At 40.2% G+C, this 18,766-nt stretch overlaps 2 protein-coding genes across 2 annotated transcripts; both read right to left on the bottom strand.

Moving 5' to 3' along the window:
* Positions 1-358: 358 nt before the first annotated feature.
* On the bottom strand, positions 359-8,306 carry sxph (saxiphilin). Its single transcript, XM_079685708.1, has 17 exons — positions 8,168-8,306; positions 7,656-7,819; positions 7,050-7,149; positions 6,803-6,979; positions 6,510-6,672; positions 6,343-6,407; positions 5,855-6,012; positions 5,540-5,726; positions 5,310-5,458; positions 5,125-5,215; positions 4,560-4,610; positions 4,267-4,449; positions 3,140-3,287; positions 2,446-2,528; positions 2,020-2,204; positions 1,213-1,399; positions 359-1,125 (listed from the first exon to the last, which is right to left on the bottom strand). The coding sequence occupies exons 1-17, from the start codon at positions 8,220-8,222 to the stop codon at positions 1,082-1,084; spliced, it is 2,190 nt and encodes a 729-aa protein (XP_079541834.1). The 5' UTR covers positions 8,223-8,306; the 3' UTR covers positions 359-1,081.
* On the bottom strand, positions 7,998-18,510 carry sfi1 (SFI1 centrin binding protein). Its single transcript, XM_079685697.1, has 31 exons — positions 18,070-18,510; positions 17,614-17,685; positions 17,184-17,294; positions 17,011-17,105; positions 16,495-16,612; positions 16,300-16,402; positions 16,036-16,192; positions 15,770-15,931; positions 15,576-15,646; positions 15,397-15,489; positions 15,204-15,301; positions 15,012-15,078; positions 14,708-14,838; positions 14,361-14,442; positions 14,086-14,264; positions 13,920-13,995; positions 13,498-13,593; positions 13,346-13,422; positions 12,969-13,071; positions 12,774-12,870; positions 12,049-12,209; positions 11,893-11,967; positions 11,676-11,750; positions 11,410-11,586; positions 10,723-10,928; positions 10,574-10,636; positions 10,200-10,431; positions 10,024-10,108; positions 9,773-9,896; positions 9,586-9,685; positions 7,998-8,956 (listed from the first exon to the last, which is right to left on the bottom strand). The coding sequence occupies exons 1-31, from the start codon at positions 18,222-18,224 to the stop codon at positions 8,783-8,785; spliced, it is 3,615 nt and encodes a 1,204-aa protein (XP_079541823.1). The 5' UTR covers positions 18,225-18,510; the 3' UTR covers positions 7,998-8,782.
* Between the last annotated feature and the right edge of the window lie 256 nt (positions 18,511-18,766).

An 18,766-nucleotide genomic window follows, 5' to 3' on the forward strand; every position in this document is an offset into this window, starting at 1 on the left:
AAACACCATGTTTTACGTAACACCAAACACACACGCGCTGCAGTCTGGGAGTAGTAGTCAACAACTGAAATATCAGGATGGTTTTCAGCTTTATTTGCTTAAAATAAACTCATTTATTTTGACTTTTAAAAAAAAAAACATATAAGATATACCTGCAATTCTCATCGATACATCAGCTCTGGCTTGAATTATACCTTTAGTAAGTTGTTAATGTTCAGTTCTTGTTGACTTTGTCGGGATATAGTACATTATTGCTATTTCAATACAACTCCACCACTTTGACCACAGTGGTTTCACATTGTATTTGTTTTTAGGTAACACATTATTACAGTATAAGAAACACACATTGTAAGCATAATACAAGTAGATTCATTTATTTATGTGTTTTTTTTGTTGACATACTGTGGCACAAAGGAATCAATACCTTTACATTATCTATAAAAGTTTTACCTTAACAGCAGACACAGATACTATGGGACAAAAGATGACTGAATAACCTTGCACCACCTTAACTACATACACTGCATTACATGTTGGTACAAAACATAGATTGTGTTAACTAATTTTGTGCAAAAATGATGTATACATTTCTATATAAATATATTGCAGTAGTCTTAGATGTGTCAGCTGTTTTTATATTCTACACACACTGTTCTATCATATTATCTTAACTTCGTTGTTTGAGCCTTTATAATAGCAAGATGCTGTGTTGATGATTAGATGTGTGGGAACCACGTGTTACAACAGGAGGAGTACACACCTGTATGTTTATAATATATTTTTCACATTTTGGTAAGGTACATTTCGATTCTATATTTGTGTTCTCTACTTTTCTGTATATCCTATTTAAACCATATTTTGATTTTGATTATTTTCAGTCCTTAAAAGTGTTTTGTGTTTTTGAAAGACACAGATGATTCTCAACATTTGATGTTGAAATGGCATCTAAATGCTGAAATTCATCAGTTCAGTCAGGCAACAGTGTTTTGAAATTCATGTCGGCTGTCAACCAGGGATGGTTTTGTAGTTGAGATTCTGGATGAAGTATTGATCCACTGAGCAGCAGAGAGAAATGTGTCCTTTAGAATATGCTGCACACATCCTGATTACAAAACTCCAAGATATCTGTTGAAAGGGAAATGAATGTGAATACATTAGCATTATCAACAGGAATGAGGTTTAACATAATCTGGTGATTCATCAGAGTAGTACCAGAGTGTGTGCAGTTGAAAGCCGCTTCCGCCTGACTGTAAAACTCCTCTCCTAGGATGGAGCGGGGGTCCATGTGGCTCGTGTGGACGAAACACTGAGTAGCGTCTTTGAAAAGCAGATCACTTTCTCCATATTCCTGAGACTGAAAGAGCTTGAACTCTGCGTTTGGGTTGGCGGATAAAGTTTCCTATAAAGATACAAAAAAAGTAAATATGCAACTAAACACTTTTTCCTTTCTGCAATGCCAAAGACTATTATTTAAATTTCTCCTTAATCTCCTTAATTTTTCATCTGAAGCAAATACATTTTAATCCTGACTAGAGATGCTATTGGACCTGAACTATTTTTATTTATTTTTCAACAGTGTTGGAAAGTAAATATAAAAGTAAGCAAATATACTTAAATATAATTTTCGATACTTGTCCTATACTCAAGTAATACCATTTTATAAGTTTTAATCCTCTATATTTATGTGTCAGTCACTTGGATATTTCAAAATAAGGTCATTTTTTCAGTGTCTAAAATACATTTTCGGACACCCCTATACATAATAGTACATTGCTTTGCCCCCATGCAGTAACTTCGCTCTTCTTCTCCAAAATGCCATTTACTTTAGATTTTACCCTGACTATGAATGAGTATTTATTCCATTTCCACTTCAAACTATCCAAACTGTCCCTTTGAATGTTGGGGGTACTACTGAGCAATAATGTGATACAACTTGAAACCTACGTCTTCATGCAAAGTCCCATGTCTTCATTGTTTAAACGTAAAACCTGATTTAAAACAGTGTTCACAGAAGCTGACCTGTGACTTCATGAGGAAGTCGTACACTCGTGCTGTGAGCACCGGCCGCGTCATGACGCTGTTCGGGGGGATGACTCCCAGGTTGCAGCTCTCCCACTCTGCCAGCGGGGCCCGACGACCGTCCCCACACAGCAGCTCGTAGTCTGACAGCGTCCAGCCCTCTGCCCAACCGCTGGAGTTCAAACCTGAAGAACAACATGACGAACAATATAATGAAGAATACTAAACATAGAGTTCATGTCTGCGTGTGTGTGTGTGTGTGTGTGTGTGTGTGTGTGTGTGTGTGTGTGTGTGTGTGTGTGTGTGTGTGTGTGTGTGTGTGTGTGTGTGTGTGTGTGTGTGTGTGTGTGTGTGTGTGTGTGTGTGTGTGTGTGTGTGTGTGTGTGTGTGTGTGTGTGTGTCAAAACTTTATCTTATATATCTCACTGAGGATGTTGTCAAGAAGGGTGTGTTGCTCGAGGAAGGCCACGTCGCCATAGCTTTTCCCACTGGGATCTCCAACCAGACACCTTTAATAACAAGTCAAGATTAAAGATTAAAAATTTTACAATACAATGGAGGTGGAGGCGGGACAATTCATATTGAAACTACTTTATATGAAAAGAATAGTCCTATGGCATCATAGAACTATTGAATGAATGAACGTCAACATTCCTTCATTGAATACATGTTGAAGTTACTCTGATAGGCTGATTCTTTGCCTACTATTTATACAGTGTACTGTATACAAAGGATGTGAAAAAATGTCAAGTCCTGTGTGTACAGGTTCCCCAATGTTGCCAAAAAAAAAAGCTGGTATTTTGAATTTACATGCCATTTAATAAAGGCTCTGAGCACCAATCAAATTCCCTTTATATCATTTCTACTAGGCGGGTGTCATATATCAACAAAAATGTCTTACAACCAGGTTGAATAAACCAAAACGATCTTAATGTTCCCATTTTCTTGTACTTAACCTCTGACTACAGGCTGAGTTCAGCATCTGGCTGCCACCTGCAGACGATTCCTCACTCGTAAGTATTTCATATTGAGTTGCTCAAAAAAGAAGGGAAAATATAAGCTTTCCACTTCAGAAAACCCAGATGAACAGAAACTAGTTCAGGGGAGAGACTCCACTTACCTTAATGCCCCAGTGTTGCCATAGTAACGCTCATTGTGGTTGTCAGCGCAGCGTTTGGTGGTGGCCTCCCCCGTGCCTCCCAGACACACTTTACACAGATTCCCCTGAGAGCCCGGGAGGCAACCTTTCCAAAACACGTCGTTGTACACTGAGGAAACACGAAGCATGACACAGCAGCTGAGGCCTGTCAGAACAACCACTTTGTTGGATGATATATTGTCCAATTGGATAACTATCATGTTTTATTTAAGTACCATTATATTTCACTGATATAATGATACAATAATGGCATATTATTGCAAGTTAACTCTTTATAAAAAGCAATGGAGTTTTTAATCTTAAAAATATTTAGATATCGTAACGTTAAAAAAATCCTAAATAAAACCACACAGACAAAAAAATGAATAAAGTGGACTCTCAGAATCTGTTCAAACGGTGCAATAAGTGCACAATGCACATTTCCAAAAGATAGATATCATTATTTTAAAAAATTCAAATATATAACAAAAAGTTCTGCTTCACTCGATATTTGTTGTCGGCCTGCCCTTGTCCTTGCTGCACATAAAGGAAAGCATGCATTTATCCATTAAAGAAAGCTACTTTTGTTTTGTCATACCGGCTTGTGTCTGCTCTTTTACTTATATCTGACCCTGTTTTTTTTGTACCTGTCCTGAAATTAATATATCTCTCGATAAAAAGAAAGTTGATTTAATTAAAAAAGATTGATTAATTTAATTCAGTTAATCAATTTATTCATACATTCAAAACGTTATTCTAAAACCTCAGCAAAAGCTTTGAAAGTACGAAAGAAAAGGAGACGTTGGGCTCAGCATTAGTTCTGGTTTAGTAAAGTATATATATATATAGACATTTTTATTCATTGGGATGAACCATCTCGTTTTCAAGGGGGTCCAGACAATAGCAACAACTTACAGACAGACATACATAAACAAAAAGACAAAATGCCAAATATGACACACAAGACAAACCACATACAGTCTGTGCAGCCCTGCTTCCCGTGGTTGTCTGTACTGCACTGATCCTAACACTAGGAACCGGTCAATTGTATATTTCCCCTCTGTGGGACGATTAAGGTTAGCAAAAAAAAGTATATATGTGAGCAGTACCTCGGTCGGGGCCACAGGGGGCGCTGCTGTTGTGCTCCAGGCTCAGCGGGTGTCTGTAGGGCAGCAGCCAGCCGGCCGGGCTGTACATGTGTCCGTGACAGGAGCGCCGGCCCCCCAGGTTCCCCATGAAAACACTTCTGCTCGAGCGCCTCGCCACGGCCACGGCAACCACTGAGGGCAACACTGAGGGCAACAATGAGGGGGGAGAGGGGGAGAGGGGGGAGGTTTTAAAGACAACACTCACATCAGATACAAAGATTATTTCATGCAGTTTGTAAAATGTGCTGTGGTACCGTCCGTCTCCAAGTGGGTCGATCCCTCAGCAGGCTCACACCTTTCTCCTCCTGAGAGTCCAAGAGAACACACAGGAAACTGATCAATGTTTATTTTTAATTAATGAAGACTAGTACTGCAACAAATGCACTTTTAAATTATTTAATCAATTTATTTATAAAATGTCAGAGAATTGTAGAAAATCAAAAGTGAATACCGTATCATATCCTTATTGTGGATCTGAATGATTAACTATCTCTACAACAATGCAAGAGAAGAGTTTTCGTAAGGGACAAGTTGAGATACCTTTTGAAATTAAAAGAGAATACATTCAAATAAAACTGCAAAATATATTTGTATGGAGCACTCCACACACTAAATGATGCCTAACTAAATATATTTTTGTTACAATATTGTTATACTCCCAGACAACTTATTTTGATTGCTTTTCATTTATTCATATCTATTTTGTGGGTTTTATTTATATATATAATTGTTGTGTAAATGTTGTTGTGCTTGCTTATATCTCTTAGATCTCCTACTCGAAAAGCCTTAAATATGTTTTGAGAATGCTCAGAGTCTTACCATAATATTCTGTAACTACAGGAACAAGACCACATTTTCCTGCGATGAAAGAGTGAGTAGCATCCAGCGAGACGGCGTCCACCTCGTCCCTCTGTGGGAGACACAGGCGGGTACTTGCTGTCTTTAAGAGTGATGGAACTTTAATATTACTAACAGTCTGTAATTATACTTCTTGAATGACTTACCTTGATTTTCTCGATACAGTCACGCATTGAGACCGCTCTGACACACACCAGAGGGTCCGACTTTATATTGAGAGCCCACTGCTCACATTTCTTCTGCTCTGCGTGGCTAATACAGCACCATCGCACGACACTGTCCTCCAGGGAGCTTCCTGCACACAATCACGCTGTAAGAGGTCCCGCGTAATGAGGTCTGTTTCGAATATACAAAAATACAATGTGGGCGTAAGCACCTTCATGTCCAAGACCTTTGAGCAGCGCCACATAATCCAGCCCCAGCAGCTGGCTGACGTCCATGTCGTCTGGCAGAACGACCAGTTTATCCGTGGCGTCTTTGAAGAGAAGGTCGTTTTCTCCAAAAGAAGAGGAGTTGAAGAGTTGGAAACGCTGCCTCTCTTTTCCTCGTTTACCAAACAGCATCTAAACAACAATAAAGAATGCCTTACGAATCTTATATTCAGGCACTATGGGCACGTGAATCTGAAACAAAAAGAGTGATGTGTGCAGACAAATGTGGGAAATGATTGAACAAATGAATATAAAGCTACCTGCACCGTCGATAGGAATTTGCGAGCAGTCTTGCGCAAATTTAATCTGGTGACCATGCCGCCTCCTGGACCCCGGCCCAGGTTACAGATCCTGTAGTGGCTGAGAGGAGCCTGTGAGCCGTCTGCACACAGCAGCCTGAACTCATCTCTATCACTGTCTGAGAGAACAAATGGAATATTAGGAGGGAGCTGATGTTACAATTAGGGATATTTATTCTACTAAATGTTGCACAATGCACATTTCCAAAAGATAGATGTCATTATTTTAAAAAAATCCAAATATATAACAAAAAGTTCTGCTTCACTTGATATTTGTTGTATACTTAAAGTTCAGGGTAATCAACTGTTAAAAACATACTGTTCAACATTTTTTTCTCCAATAAATGGATGTTTTCAAAGTCAATGAATAATCGCAATTGCAATTATTGACCCAAATAATCGAGATTATGATGTTTGCCATAATCGAGCAGCCCTACAAGAAAGCTTACCTTCAATACTTTCAAGAGCTAAATGATCCACAAATGCAACATCCCCAGCCCCCCTCCTGAGACATCTGTGACAGGGCGAAAGATGTAATAGGAGAAATGAATGTCTATGCTGTTCAGACCGTGTACATATTGTAGAATAGGTTTAAAGTGAAGTTGTTGAGTTCGACCTGAGGGCCCCCTGGTTGTTGTAGAAGGGCTCATTATGGGATGTTTCGCAGTGGTAATTCTTCTGGCGAATATATGACTTCTGGCCTTGGCACAGAGCACACAGAGGGGGGGCAATGGCAGCAGCTCCGGGAACACAGCTGGCACTAAAAAAAGTACTGACGTCTGCTCGAGAGGGGAAAAAGAAATCAGGCACCTTAAAACCATTAGACCATAAACGCCAAAATATAAAACATTATGAAACACCTCTCCACACGGCTCGGTTTTCTCTGGGAGCTGATAATAATGCGGTTACCCTGACTGAGCGGCTGCTCCTTGGACCAGCTCAGATAGTTTCTGGAGAGCAGGAAGCCGAGGGGGAGACTCCAGCCGGCCGTCCACCGGACCCCGCTGTGGCAGCTCCTGAGGCCCTTCAGGGACCGGACGTCCAGACTGATGTTCCTCACCACAGCTACAGACAGAACACAGCCTCCTGCAGACACACACAGCTCACTGACACTCTGACACTCTGAAGTCTCTCAGAAAGCTGAAGGGAAACCTACCGTCGCTGTATATCTCCTTGGCGATGGCTCCAAGGCCAAACTGCTTCACAGCAGAATACACTTCTCCTGCATCCAACGTCACGATATCAGCACGGTTCGCCTGCAGTAAATATGGGACTTTATGAACAGGTGGTAGCCAGTGTGGGGAGGGTTACTTTTCAAATGTAATGGGTTACAGATGACCTGGTACTCTGTCAAATATGTGTTGAGGAATTTTATTTATTTTGAATTTCCTCATCAAAGTAATGTATTTATTACGTTTGATTATTTTTGATCAAGCAAAAAACTTCTAACCTAAACGTAGACCAGGCAGTGTTAACCTCAAAACACTGATTATTGTAAAAAGAAATAAAAATGTTTTTGCACCGTGCCTCATCCAAACAATCATTCGTGGTCTATTCAATCGATGAAAGTCTCTTTTTTATGCATTTGTTAAGCAATTTGTATTATTTATTTTATGAATATAAGCTCTATTTTACATTCAGTAACACACATTGACATGAGCTCATGTGAGTGCATTCTGCTAGTCAGTTGTTTTTGTTTGTTTTACAGCTTATAAACCAGAGCTAAAGTCATGACACTGCATTTAAGGTAAAGGTTGCTCGCCCTGATCCGATCGATGCAGTCGGTCGTGCTGGACGCTCGGATGCAGGAGAGTCTGGCGAAAGCTGCCACAGCCGCCGGCGGCAGCACGGCCACCAGAGCTTTAGCCAGCTCTGCACACTTCTTCTGCTCAGGATCTGACACTGTGCACCACCGCATCTTCTTAGCTAACATGGAAGACATCATTCAGAAGATCAGATGAGGAAGGAATATTTTCTATTGAATTTCATTTGTGAACATCTTAGTCAATGATTTAATGAATTTCTATTCACTCTTAACAATTAAGAACATCTAAAACCAACTTTGCATGTTGTTAAACTTTGAAAGGATTTTACAGTGCTTCAATTCTTTGTTTGAGTTTTAATAATGTCCACAAAAAGCTCCAGAAAGACAGCAGCAATATTTCCAACCACAACTAAAAAGGATAAAACACTCAACAACACAAACAGTCAGAATATGAACAGGAAATAACTTAACAATGGACATAAATAAAGTAACTCAGAAACATAACTCACCCCTGATGCAGTTGACTAAGAGGAAAAAGAGGAAAATGGCATAAACTCCACGCATTCTGATCTGATGTTGATCAAATATTTGGACACATCTATTGAATATAGCCTGCAGAGCTCAACAGACAGCTGTGCTTCCTTTGAGTCTGAATCCCTGAAACTCCTGAAGTATTGCAGCCACTGGTTCTAACGAATAAATAGAAAGACTCTTGTGCAAGGGCAGCCTCTCTGAAAACTGTAAAGTGACTATTTGCACACACATGGAAAATAATGATCACCATCTGTCTCAAGGACGACCCCTATCCAGTGTTTTCACAGATTTCAGGTGTGGAAGTAGCCGTGAAAGCTGCTGTAAGGAACTTTGCTTTAGTGCTTTAGGATTTGCTCTGTCAATTTGACAACCATTTACATGATAGTCAACAGGAATACAAATGAATATGTGTATTTAAGGATATCAGTCTTTTCCTCAAAGCTGAGGACAAGTTGGGTCCAAAATATGTATCGGCCGGTGAGCTGTTCTCTCATTCAATTCTGAGGTGAGTCTTAGTGTTGTTTTAAGAGATGGCAGATGACCGACAGTCCAGACATTCAGCAGGTTTAATCCGTTTTGAGTGTGAGGCTCTATTTCTTCAACACAGAGGGATCTGTTTCCATCTCGTCTGCTCTCCGACGGAGGAAAGAAACTCCTGAGTCCTGGAGGGCGGTCTTTAAATGGCGGATCCTCTCCGCATGCAGCCGCATCGAGGGTTTACGCTTTGCCAGTTCAGCGGACAGCCTGTCAATGCGTTCCTCCAACTGTTAACATCAAAAGCATCGACTGTGATACATGTCAAATTACTTTGAGTTGTATACTGCTTCCTCTCATGTGACCTCTGTATGCAGAATTGTTCACAGCCCATCACTTATCATTTAAACGAGACCTCCAAAGAATGTATGCCAAATCTAAGCCCCCTAAGTTACCTTTAAATAACTTTTATTTAAAGATCAGGACCGAGCCCTGTCTCTTTCCTTAATATAAGAAACATGTACTATTACAATTACTACAATCCATTGAGGCTCATCTCCTTTGTTTGGACACAACACGTATTTCTCTAATCTACTGTTATGTATTTGTTACTCAGTTGGTTGTAGTTATAAGTGGTCTAACACTTTACATAAACATGTTATAAATCATGCTTAGAGAACCGTAATAACCTGAGGAGATAATAGAGTAAAAAATAAACGTTTAAACAAAATGAAGACACACTTTATTGATGTTCTCTTTCTGGAGATTCAAGTTGTTGCACCTAAATCAGTACATCAATCATCAATACAGTATCTTCACTCAAGTGTTCATACTAACTTACCAGTTTACCATGTGAGTGCTGAGACGTTACGTTTTGATTTAATATAAATACAATGACATAATTCTCTTCACTTCTTACCTCCTTCAACTCTTCACAAACTGCATTTCTTTCCATTTGCTCACCCGCTCCACTGGTCTGCACCCAACTCTGTAATACCTCTTTCAGTTTCTGCCATGCCCTGAGTTCAAACACACAATCAAACATTATTTTAACGGAGGGCTGTGTTCAAGAACGGGAGAACAAATGGATACCACAGAATTTGTACCGGAGCTGTTTCCTGTCCCGTTGGTATGTCATCATGTCCAGCTGGATGCCGAGCAGCTCTTCAGTGAGAGCGGAAGCTGAATCTGTCGCTGCGTCTTCTAAAGATCCTCCACCGGATGATACGTCTTGATAAAGCAAAACAAATAAATATCTTGTCATTTGTTCGGAGTAATCCAAGCTGGACAGGCATCGTGTTTTAAGGTCAATTTGTACAATAACACATGCAGGTGAAGAAAAGTGCAGGTAACCTACCTGAATGAGCTGACGAGTGTTCAAACGGAGGAACAAACCGATGAAGGGAAGCATCTCCAAAACCTGAGCAGTTACTCTTCCCCAACTTTTGAAAAAAAAGAAGCCCAAGTCAAGTTATTAAATGTAGCTTTTATCACATTGCTGATATCTGGTGAAATGGAACAGGAGATTATTACCGTTTCTTTGGCCCCGGTAGTCATGAAGGCAGAGGGGGGTAGAAGAACGTCTTTATTTTGGGTTCGGTGTTCACAGGGTGACACATTAGATATGATGGTGCTCTGATGTGTGGAAGGAAAAGAGACGGTAGGAGGATGGAGGCGAGACAACGCAGTTTGATGGCCTTCTGGTGCAGGAAGGCTGAAAAGTGAGGGGTTTGGAGCTTTGGTGACGGCCGTCTGCTTCTGGGTGCTAGGAAAACAAGACAAACAGCTTCTGTGAGGGCTTCCTGCTGAGGGGGGAGGACTTTTTTTTTAAGCTTATTTCTCATTTGAAATACATGCTTACTTAAAAAAAAAAAATGAATGGTGTATTGATTATATTGAAAATGTACTTTATTGTTATTGTAGACTCAAACAGTTCCTTGCAGCGTCGTGGCTGACGTCGATGCCTGCGGCTGAGTGCAAACATAAAGAAACAATCTGTCAGACCGAGGCTCACTGAGGAACACAGATCCCCGGCCTGAGAGGGAGTCAGACTCACAGCTCGCTACGCCCTCCATCTTCAGCTTCCTGCCCCTCTGAGTCAGACGGGGAAACCCTCTTCCGCCCAGATGTAGTCAAACAGAAGCTAACACTCTTCTTCGGTGGTTGATCTTTGACCTCTTGCTCTCTTCGGGGTGTACACAGCGCCCGCTGCTTCCAACGCATCGCACAACGCCTCACCACTCTCTGGAGGTGGCGGGACCGCTGCAGGACGCAGGCAGACATGATGATCAGAATCAGAAACAGGTCTATTATCAGGTAGGTTGACACGCACGAGGAATTTGACTAGCTGTCGTGGTGCACACATGAAAGTAACCTTGGTCGGTTATTGGCTAATGGTAACACAAGCCAAACATCGTTATGGCATAAAGTGGCTAAAGTGGCCAAAATCAGGTTTTTATATAAATGGATCAGGACAAAAAGAGAGAGAATCTTTTTTCCTGAACGGTTCAGAATCTCTTTACACAGAGGGGACACATGTTGATGTATAAAATACATGGAAAAGTGGATTTTGCATAATAGGTGACCTTTAGGAAAACTATAATAACATTAAATAAATATAGTAAAATATAGCAGTATTTAACTTGAAATGGAATTGGAATAAAATATGTGCAGTAATAAAAAAACAAGATATTTGTAATGATACTCAATGTAATATCTGAACTAACACAAAATGAACACCCACCTGCTCTTGGCTGTGCTGTGTTAGGCTCGTTGTGAGGCTGTTCATGTGAGCAGCGTAAGTGAGGATACACGTCACGCCCTCCCTCAGCAGCTGGTCTCTGTACACCTCTGCAGCTCTGACCGCCTGCTCTTGTTTTCTGCGCTGCTCTGTCACCGTCTGCCTCCACCCGTACAACACCTATAGCAAGTTCACAAAATAACATCAAGACCATGAGGACCAAAGGTTTACTGTTCAAAGGTAGAAAAGGTTGCATAGACAAGTGTTACCTTGGCCTGAAGAGAAAGGGACCAGTGCCAGAGCGCTCGCTCCGTCTGCTTCGCCTCTCTCCGTCTGTGCTGCAGCTGTTTAGTGGGGAAAGGAAACCAGATTCATGGCCGGTTTAAACTGAACTAAATCAAAGCACATATATTGTACATTAGTTTTATCTCTATGTGTAGCAGCCATAAAGAGGCTGAAATGTTTAGGTGTTAAAAAGAGACAAACCTTTATTCTCCACTGCTCAAAGTACGTCTGATACATCTTCAATCTCAGCAGGAAGACTCCCTGTCTTCTCATTACCTATGAGGTAATTGCATTTTTTTTAAAGCACGACAAAACAGATTGGCTTTATATAACAGTTAAGGGATAATAAGTAACAACCTTATTTTTATGATGTTGATTGTGATGCTCATTCCAGGCTTTCAGTGCTTTAGAAAGGAGTTTGGATTCATGGTACCTCCTGGCTCTTTCCATGCATACCCTCTCTCTCCGAGCCTCCCTGGTCTGCGTCCTCCAGTGTCTGAAAGACCGCAGCAGCCGCACTAAACACAGAAAACATCAAGCTAACAGTCTAGAACAATTTAGCAACACGTGTCTAATCTTAACTGTATTTTTGACACAATATCTTAATTTCAAATCTGAGGTGTAATGCTATGACAGCAGTGCTACAATGGACACAAGTTGATGACTTTGACTGTCATTTGGTTTTTGGATACAAGAAAGAAATGAATAAAGAATTGAATTATTTAGAGAAAATAAAGACATTTTGTATTATATGTTTAAACCTTCAAGTTTCATTTGTAATACACTGTTTTAGGGGTCTTTATGATTTGAGTTTCCTTGTGTGAGAGTCTCTCTTAAATGTAACCTTGTGTTGTGTATTATTTTTCAGCTTTCGGCCAAAAAAGTAAGAGCAAATCAAATCGCTTAAAACTAACACTTTCCAACCGTCAAGCTGTAAGAAATATACATTTACGACCAATAATCTTATTAAACAGTAACATTCAGGGAACTGAAGGGACATTAACATAAAAACATGATCTGAAAACAGAAAATAAATGTTAAAAATGACCTGAAACAAACAGCATATGGAGTTTTGATGTTACCTTGATTGATGGACCTCTGAGCCTTGTTGACTGCTTCCCCCTGCTGGTGGCACTTGGACACTGAACATGCTGCTGCCTCCCTCCACCCCAGAAACACCTTAGAAGATTTAGTGAAGAGGCAGCAATGAGCAAAGTCTCTCACAAATGTAAAACTATGATATTTAGGGATATGAGGGAAATGGACTGCTGAACAACCTTAAGTAGAAGAAAACGCTGGAAGTGATTTTGTGCTTCTTGCTCCTGGAGCCTGACCTCTGTCAGCAGCACAGCGTTCTCCCTCCAAACACACAGGGCCGTCCTGGAGAGACAGCATTGAGACGGAGAAGAGAAAGGTGACACGGGTCATATGGAAGGAAAAAGTAAACAGGAACACTATGCAGATGGAAGAGAATGTCAGGGGGTTTCCAAAGAAATTCTTAAATCGACTTGCACATGTCAAATTGATTTTCTGTACAAAAAAAAATTTTTTTAACATGAAAGCATTTTCGGGGACTAAGACCATACCATTAGTCAACTAATTGACAAAGAGGGGGCAGTCATAGAGAATATAAACAACATTTTGTGTTTGTTACCTGAGAAAGTTCTGTTTTTGTTGTCTGTGAAGTCCCTCTGCGTGTCGATAGGTCTGACACATCTGCAGGTGGTGCTTCTGTGAATGCAGCATCAGCCTTATATGTATTACTCCTCATCTTAAGAAATCCTGCGATAACAAATGCTGACGTACCTTCCAGGCCAAAAACGTGCGGCTCAAAAGTTGAACTTCATAGATTTGCTGCATCTGCTTCAGTCTGCTTTTCTTCTCTCTCTGGCTCTGAACATACTGACCGAACACACATGTGATTATTTCATTATTTTCTTTGAGCTGTTTAACTGAGTATCTCGATATAGTTGGACATACACACCATTTGTATTTCAATAAATACAAAAATTGGATTATAAACCCATGTGAGCTGTGTTACAGTCCAGTAATGAGCTTTCAGATGAGCTGCATGTGTAGGTAATTTGACATTGGACCAACAAAAAGGAGAATGGTTTCAAGTCTACAAGTTTCCAGACCTAAACAGGTTTGTCCCTCTTTACACCTTGAAGCCAAAACAACAGACGCCTCAGATATTGTGTGAACAGATGTGAATAATAACCAGTTACCTTTTTCCAATTTTCCACAGCCCATCTCAAGCAGCGCATGTCACCCCGAAGATAAGCCTGCTGCTCACGATTTCTCCTGACATGCAAACAAACGTGTTCAGCAGTAAGTGTTAGCCAACAGATCGGCAGGTTACACCACTCTACTCAAACTTCTGTATCCTTTCACCTGTCTTGCATCTCAGTGCTGTTGTCCTTCAGCTGTTTCATCGTCTTGTCAAGAATTCTGTGTCTGTAGAGATGCTCTGAAGCTTTCCATTTCTGCTCTTCATCCATTTGCTGCTCTGTCCGCAGCTTCCAGCGACTCCAGGCTCTCTGCAGGAGGCAGCGCTCCTCGTGTAGGATAGCCTGACAACAGCAAGTTCCCAGTCAGTATGGGATACACAGCAGCCCTCCTCGTTAACAACATGCAGCAGTTTGTGTTTCTCTTTACAGCCGACATACCAAACGCTCAGAAAGCATCTGCCCTTTGTGTTTCTCCGATTCCCCCCACCAGGTGTAAAACACCAACGAGTACTGACGCTGCCTGAAAACACAGGAAGAGACGACACACAGTTCAGCTGTTGCTGGTTTGGAAATGACTAGCTGATTAAATGATAGTCACTCCACAGAATTATTTTTGCTAAAAATCCTATTTATATTAAAAAAATTCATAAAACACGAATATAAATATTTCTCTCTTTTTTACATTTTATAGAACTAATGACTAAAACAAAAAATAATCATCGGATTTTTTAATAATTAAAATATTTGTTATTTGCGGCCCAAAAGTCATGGGGTTGGTAACTCACCGATTATAGACTTCTGCCTTGTGTTTCCTCTGTTTATGGAGTCTTCTCTGCAGAGTAAACTCAACCCACGAGTTGAAACAGTGAGGCAACATGCGTTCAGCAAACCAAATGTCTGCACGGTGCTCCAGTACCTGCGGGAAAGCATGGAGCGTTTGAGTTGGCAATCAAACTGTGTTTTAAGAGATAGCATCACACAGATACAACCCATATTCTCACCTATTGTTTCCTACAGTTTGAACTGATTTATACGTTTTCACATTAGGTTTCGTTTTCTCTATTCTGTCATTGGATCCCAAAACAGTACCTGCATGCGTTGCTGTTTGGTAAGTTTCTCTCTCCAGTGTTGTAAACAGCTGCTTAACAGGGACGTGCTGTAGAGAGAAGTCCAAATGCATACACCAATCAGGTAACAGGAAAAGTCTTTACATCAAATAAGCAACTTGTTTGAACTACAAAGCATTTCATATCTGTTCCACTTATATGTAAATGTAAGCACCTGTATTTAGTCAACGCCATTTTTGTTAGTGGTTGAAAACTCTTGTCTTCTGCCTCCTCCTGATGGTCCCGCCACAGATTCCAATACCTACATGTCATCTAGGAAAAACAGAAGCATTACATCTTTGGAAACGTTAGTTAATGTTTGGCATTGACACTGTTGTTGTAGGGATGATTGTTTGTTTATTAGTTACAGTTTGACGGTAATGTTGGACGGCCATGTTGTTGTTCAGACGGTGTGTTCTGTTCCTGATGATGTTAACAGAAAGGCCCTGCAATCCAGCGCGCTGCAAAAAGAGCGCACGATGAACAAAACAATGAATGATTGCACGCTCTATTCACATGCAGTTGCTTAATGTACTCTTTTTCTTACCAGTAGCTGATGATAATGATGTTGACTTGCAGTCCTGTGTCTCTCAGCCTGTTCTCTACGCAACGACACATCTGCTGACAGGCTCAAGTATCAAACTACTTTACTGAGAATCATAAACACATACTAGTCTACTCATAATGCAGGAGCTGGATGAAAATGAAAGGTATGTTTATTTTAGGTTTGGACTAGGATACAAGCTCTCCAGCGCTCCAATGTTCTTCGCTGGGTGCTCCGTATGGCCAAGTGCTCTGCTGTTTGCAAACGTTCGTCCTCATTCCGTTTACGATCCAACGCACTGCTCCACTCACTCCAACATGTCATCATCAGGCGGAGATCAAAGGCACGCTGAGCCAAAGCTAACACAAAAAGAAAATGTAGTCATCACGTTTAAAAAAGACAAATGTGAACATGAGACATATAGATCGAATGTGCTTGTGGTTATTGTGAAATGAAGAAAGACCTTGTGATGTTTTCTTGGTTTGGAGACGCAACACATCACTCTTCCAACGAGCTAGTGTTTTTCTTTTCAGTCTGAGGATGAAGTGAAGTGCTGCTTTGGATTCTTTCTCTTTCTGGCAACAAGCAGCTCTTTGCATGTCTTTCCACTGAAGCCAAGTCTATAACAAAAAAGGCACATTGCCACATGAAACACAAAAGAAGGAGACCAGCCTCATCACAATGTTGAGAGTATGTGATTCATGGGTGTCTTGGATTATGCCTTTACCCTGCTCTGTAAAGTTAGTGCCCTCTGTTTCAGAGCTTGATCCTCTAAAGCGTGAAGGTCCTGATATCGTCGCAGCAGAGCCTGCCACAAGCTCCACGCTGAACTGAAGAGGTGAAAGACACACAAAAGCATTACAATCAATAATCCACAAAGAATTAAAAGTCTGAGTCAGGTTTGTAAATCAAATGATCTTACTGCAGGCTTGCGAGTCTGTGCCGCTCAACGGCCGATTCAAGCATCCTTCTCTTCTGTCGTCTCGTTTCTATGAAAACCTTCCATTGTTCCCAGACCAGACTCATTTGCTGCCGGTCAGCTAGTTAAGGAAATCATAATGATAAACAGCTGCTTCTGATATCTTACAAAACATAAATCTGTCATGATATGTCATTTTGCTGCATGGTATTAGGGAGTTATTAAAAGGACTCTCTGTTAACAACATTTGCAGATAAATACATAGTTTACATTTGGCCCATTTGGGTATAGAGAAACATTCATTCCTTAACAAACAATAAACTTCCATTCAAGTGAAATATTAGTTAGACATACAGTATGGTATCACTCCCATTTTTTTAAAACCGAAAATGTTCCCACAGCAGGACTGTGTATATAACAAAAGATTGAGGTCATGATCATATACTGCTGCCATAAGTCCAATAACATAATAATCGTGAGAGGCCTACTTTTAGAAATCCTTTCATTTTATGTGCATACCAAAAGATTGAGCTTTTTGGACTTTGCTTTTCTTTTCCCTCTGCAGCGACAAAAACCTTCGCCAGCCATGGAAAGCCAGGTTATACAGATAATACCTGAAACAAAAATGGCATGATTAGAAGACAAAACTACAATCTATATATCTGTGATCAGCAGACAGAGTGTACCTGTACCTGTAGTGACACTCAGCCCGCACTGAAAGACTCCACTCCCTCGTGGAGGTCCACCACTCATCTCTCCATCCCTCAAAGGCCCGTCGCAAAACCACGCTGTCACAGTGGGACCTGCAGCGTATCATAAAGAATATTATATTATATATATATATTACTTGGATTAGAGAACTCAGAGTCAGAAAGTACATTTGATATCAAAATAAGAATCTGGTTAGTTGCAAAGTAGCTTTTTACAACTTATGGAATGGCAAAACGTTATATTATAGATATTTAAAATGACAATTTAAACTAAAAATAATGCACAATCTAACTGTTTGGAAAGAAAATAGCAATACAACGAAAATAAAGTGGGAAACAGACTGTGCTCCTTTTGTTAAACAATACAATTATTTCTTATTTTAATGACGCTAGTTTGCTAAATGAATGTTACTTGGCTTTATTAGGAAGAATTCGGCCAAAGGTGTTCTGCATCCATATCCTTAGAAACTTCCTTGCCAAGTGCCTGCAATAAATGACAAATAATTGTTAATTATAACATAAGGAATGGATAATAATTAAATGTACTGTCTATGTATGTTTCAATTTGTATATGTGTTGTTATATAAGATTATATAAACATGTATTGATTGAGAAATGTAGTTGTAGCAGTGACAATACAACAAAGTTAGGTAAGATCACAAACCAAACAAAGAAATTGGAAATTACGATAAAGTTAAAACAGTGAGTAGCTGGTCCTAAATATAAGCACTATGTATTTAAAATGTAAATAAGTGAACACGTGTACAGTCCATCAAAACATAGCTGTAGGTTTCTGTCATGGACTAACAAACATTCCTCTGGAACAATGTATGTAATTGAATATAAGTGGTAATAAAGTAAATTGCACCTTATTCTCAGCTCTTTGAGTCTTCCGCCTTTGTTCCAGCTGTATCCCACTCTGTATGGTATCTTTCTGGTATGAACTTTGCGGACTTGTTTTCTTTCAGCACCAGAGCTGACACGGCTGCTCGTATCTCGCTTTCTGCCAACGGAACTCTGCATGATATTCACTCAGACCTGTGGCTTAAAGAACGAAATAAACCCGACATCACATCTGAAATAAAAGTTGGAATACTAACACATTGCGGAGTGATTATTATTTAGGTAACTGCCGCGCATTTGTTTTTCCTTGTCACATGACAGGGGGTGTGGCGTGTGGGTCGTCAACGGCAACAGGTGTACACTCAGCTGAGTTCACTTGGTGGTCGTTAAATGTGTGTGTTTTCACACTGTTTAATAATATTTCCCTCTGAATAGAAGGCAGTGGCTATATGAACTTATTCTATAAACAATACTATTTTAATTACGAGATATTTATATTGTCGCTGCCCCCGGGGTCCTTCCATAGTAAGGTCCACTCGTAATGTCAGTCCTGGACAGCTCGCGAGGGCGGGTTATCACAAATACACATTTATTTTTATTTATTATTTATTTGAGTTATAGAAAGCACAAATTAAAAGAAGTATGAAACAGATACATATATAGGCTACAGGGAAATAAAAATATATAAAACAAATTGTAATGTCTATTAAATTGAATGTAAA

This window comes from Notothenia rossii, assembly GCF_949606895.1.
Source record: "Notothenia rossii genome assembly, chromosome: 5".
Taxonomy (NCBI): Eukaryota; Metazoa; Chordata; class Actinopteri; order Perciformes; family Nototheniidae; genus Notothenia; species Notothenia rossii.

What these genes read in the sequence shown, in the direction of transcription:
- sxph (XM_079685708.1), bottom strand. Translation starts at nt 8,222, where the DNA reads ATGCGTGGAGTTTATGCCATTTTCCTCTTTTTCCTCTTAGTCAACTGC. An exon ending in CTTAGTCAACTGCATCAGGG is followed by an intron (nt 7,820 to 8,167) that starts GTGAGTTATGTT and finishes CTTCCATGTTAG; the next exon opens with CTAAGAAGATGCGGTGGTGC. An exon ending in AGCTCTTGAAAGTATTGAAG is followed by an intron (nt 6,013 to 6,342) that starts GTAAGCTTTCTT and finishes TTGTTCTCTCAG; the next exon opens with ACAGTGATAGAGATGAGTTC.
- sfi1 (XM_079685697.1), bottom strand. Translation starts at nt 18,224, where the DNA reads ATGCAGAGTTCCGTTGGCAGAAAGCGAGATACGAGCAGCCGTGTCAGC. An exon ending in CACAGACTCGCAAGCCTGCA is followed by an intron (nt 16,403 to 16,494) that starts GTAAGATCATTT and finishes TCACCTCTTCAG; the next exon opens with TTCAGCGTGGAGCTTGTGGC. An exon ending in CACTAACTTTACAGAGCAGG is followed by an intron (nt 16,193 to 16,299) that starts GTAAAGGCATAA and finishes TTTTTGTTATAG; the next exon opens with ACTTGGCTTCAGTGGAAAGA.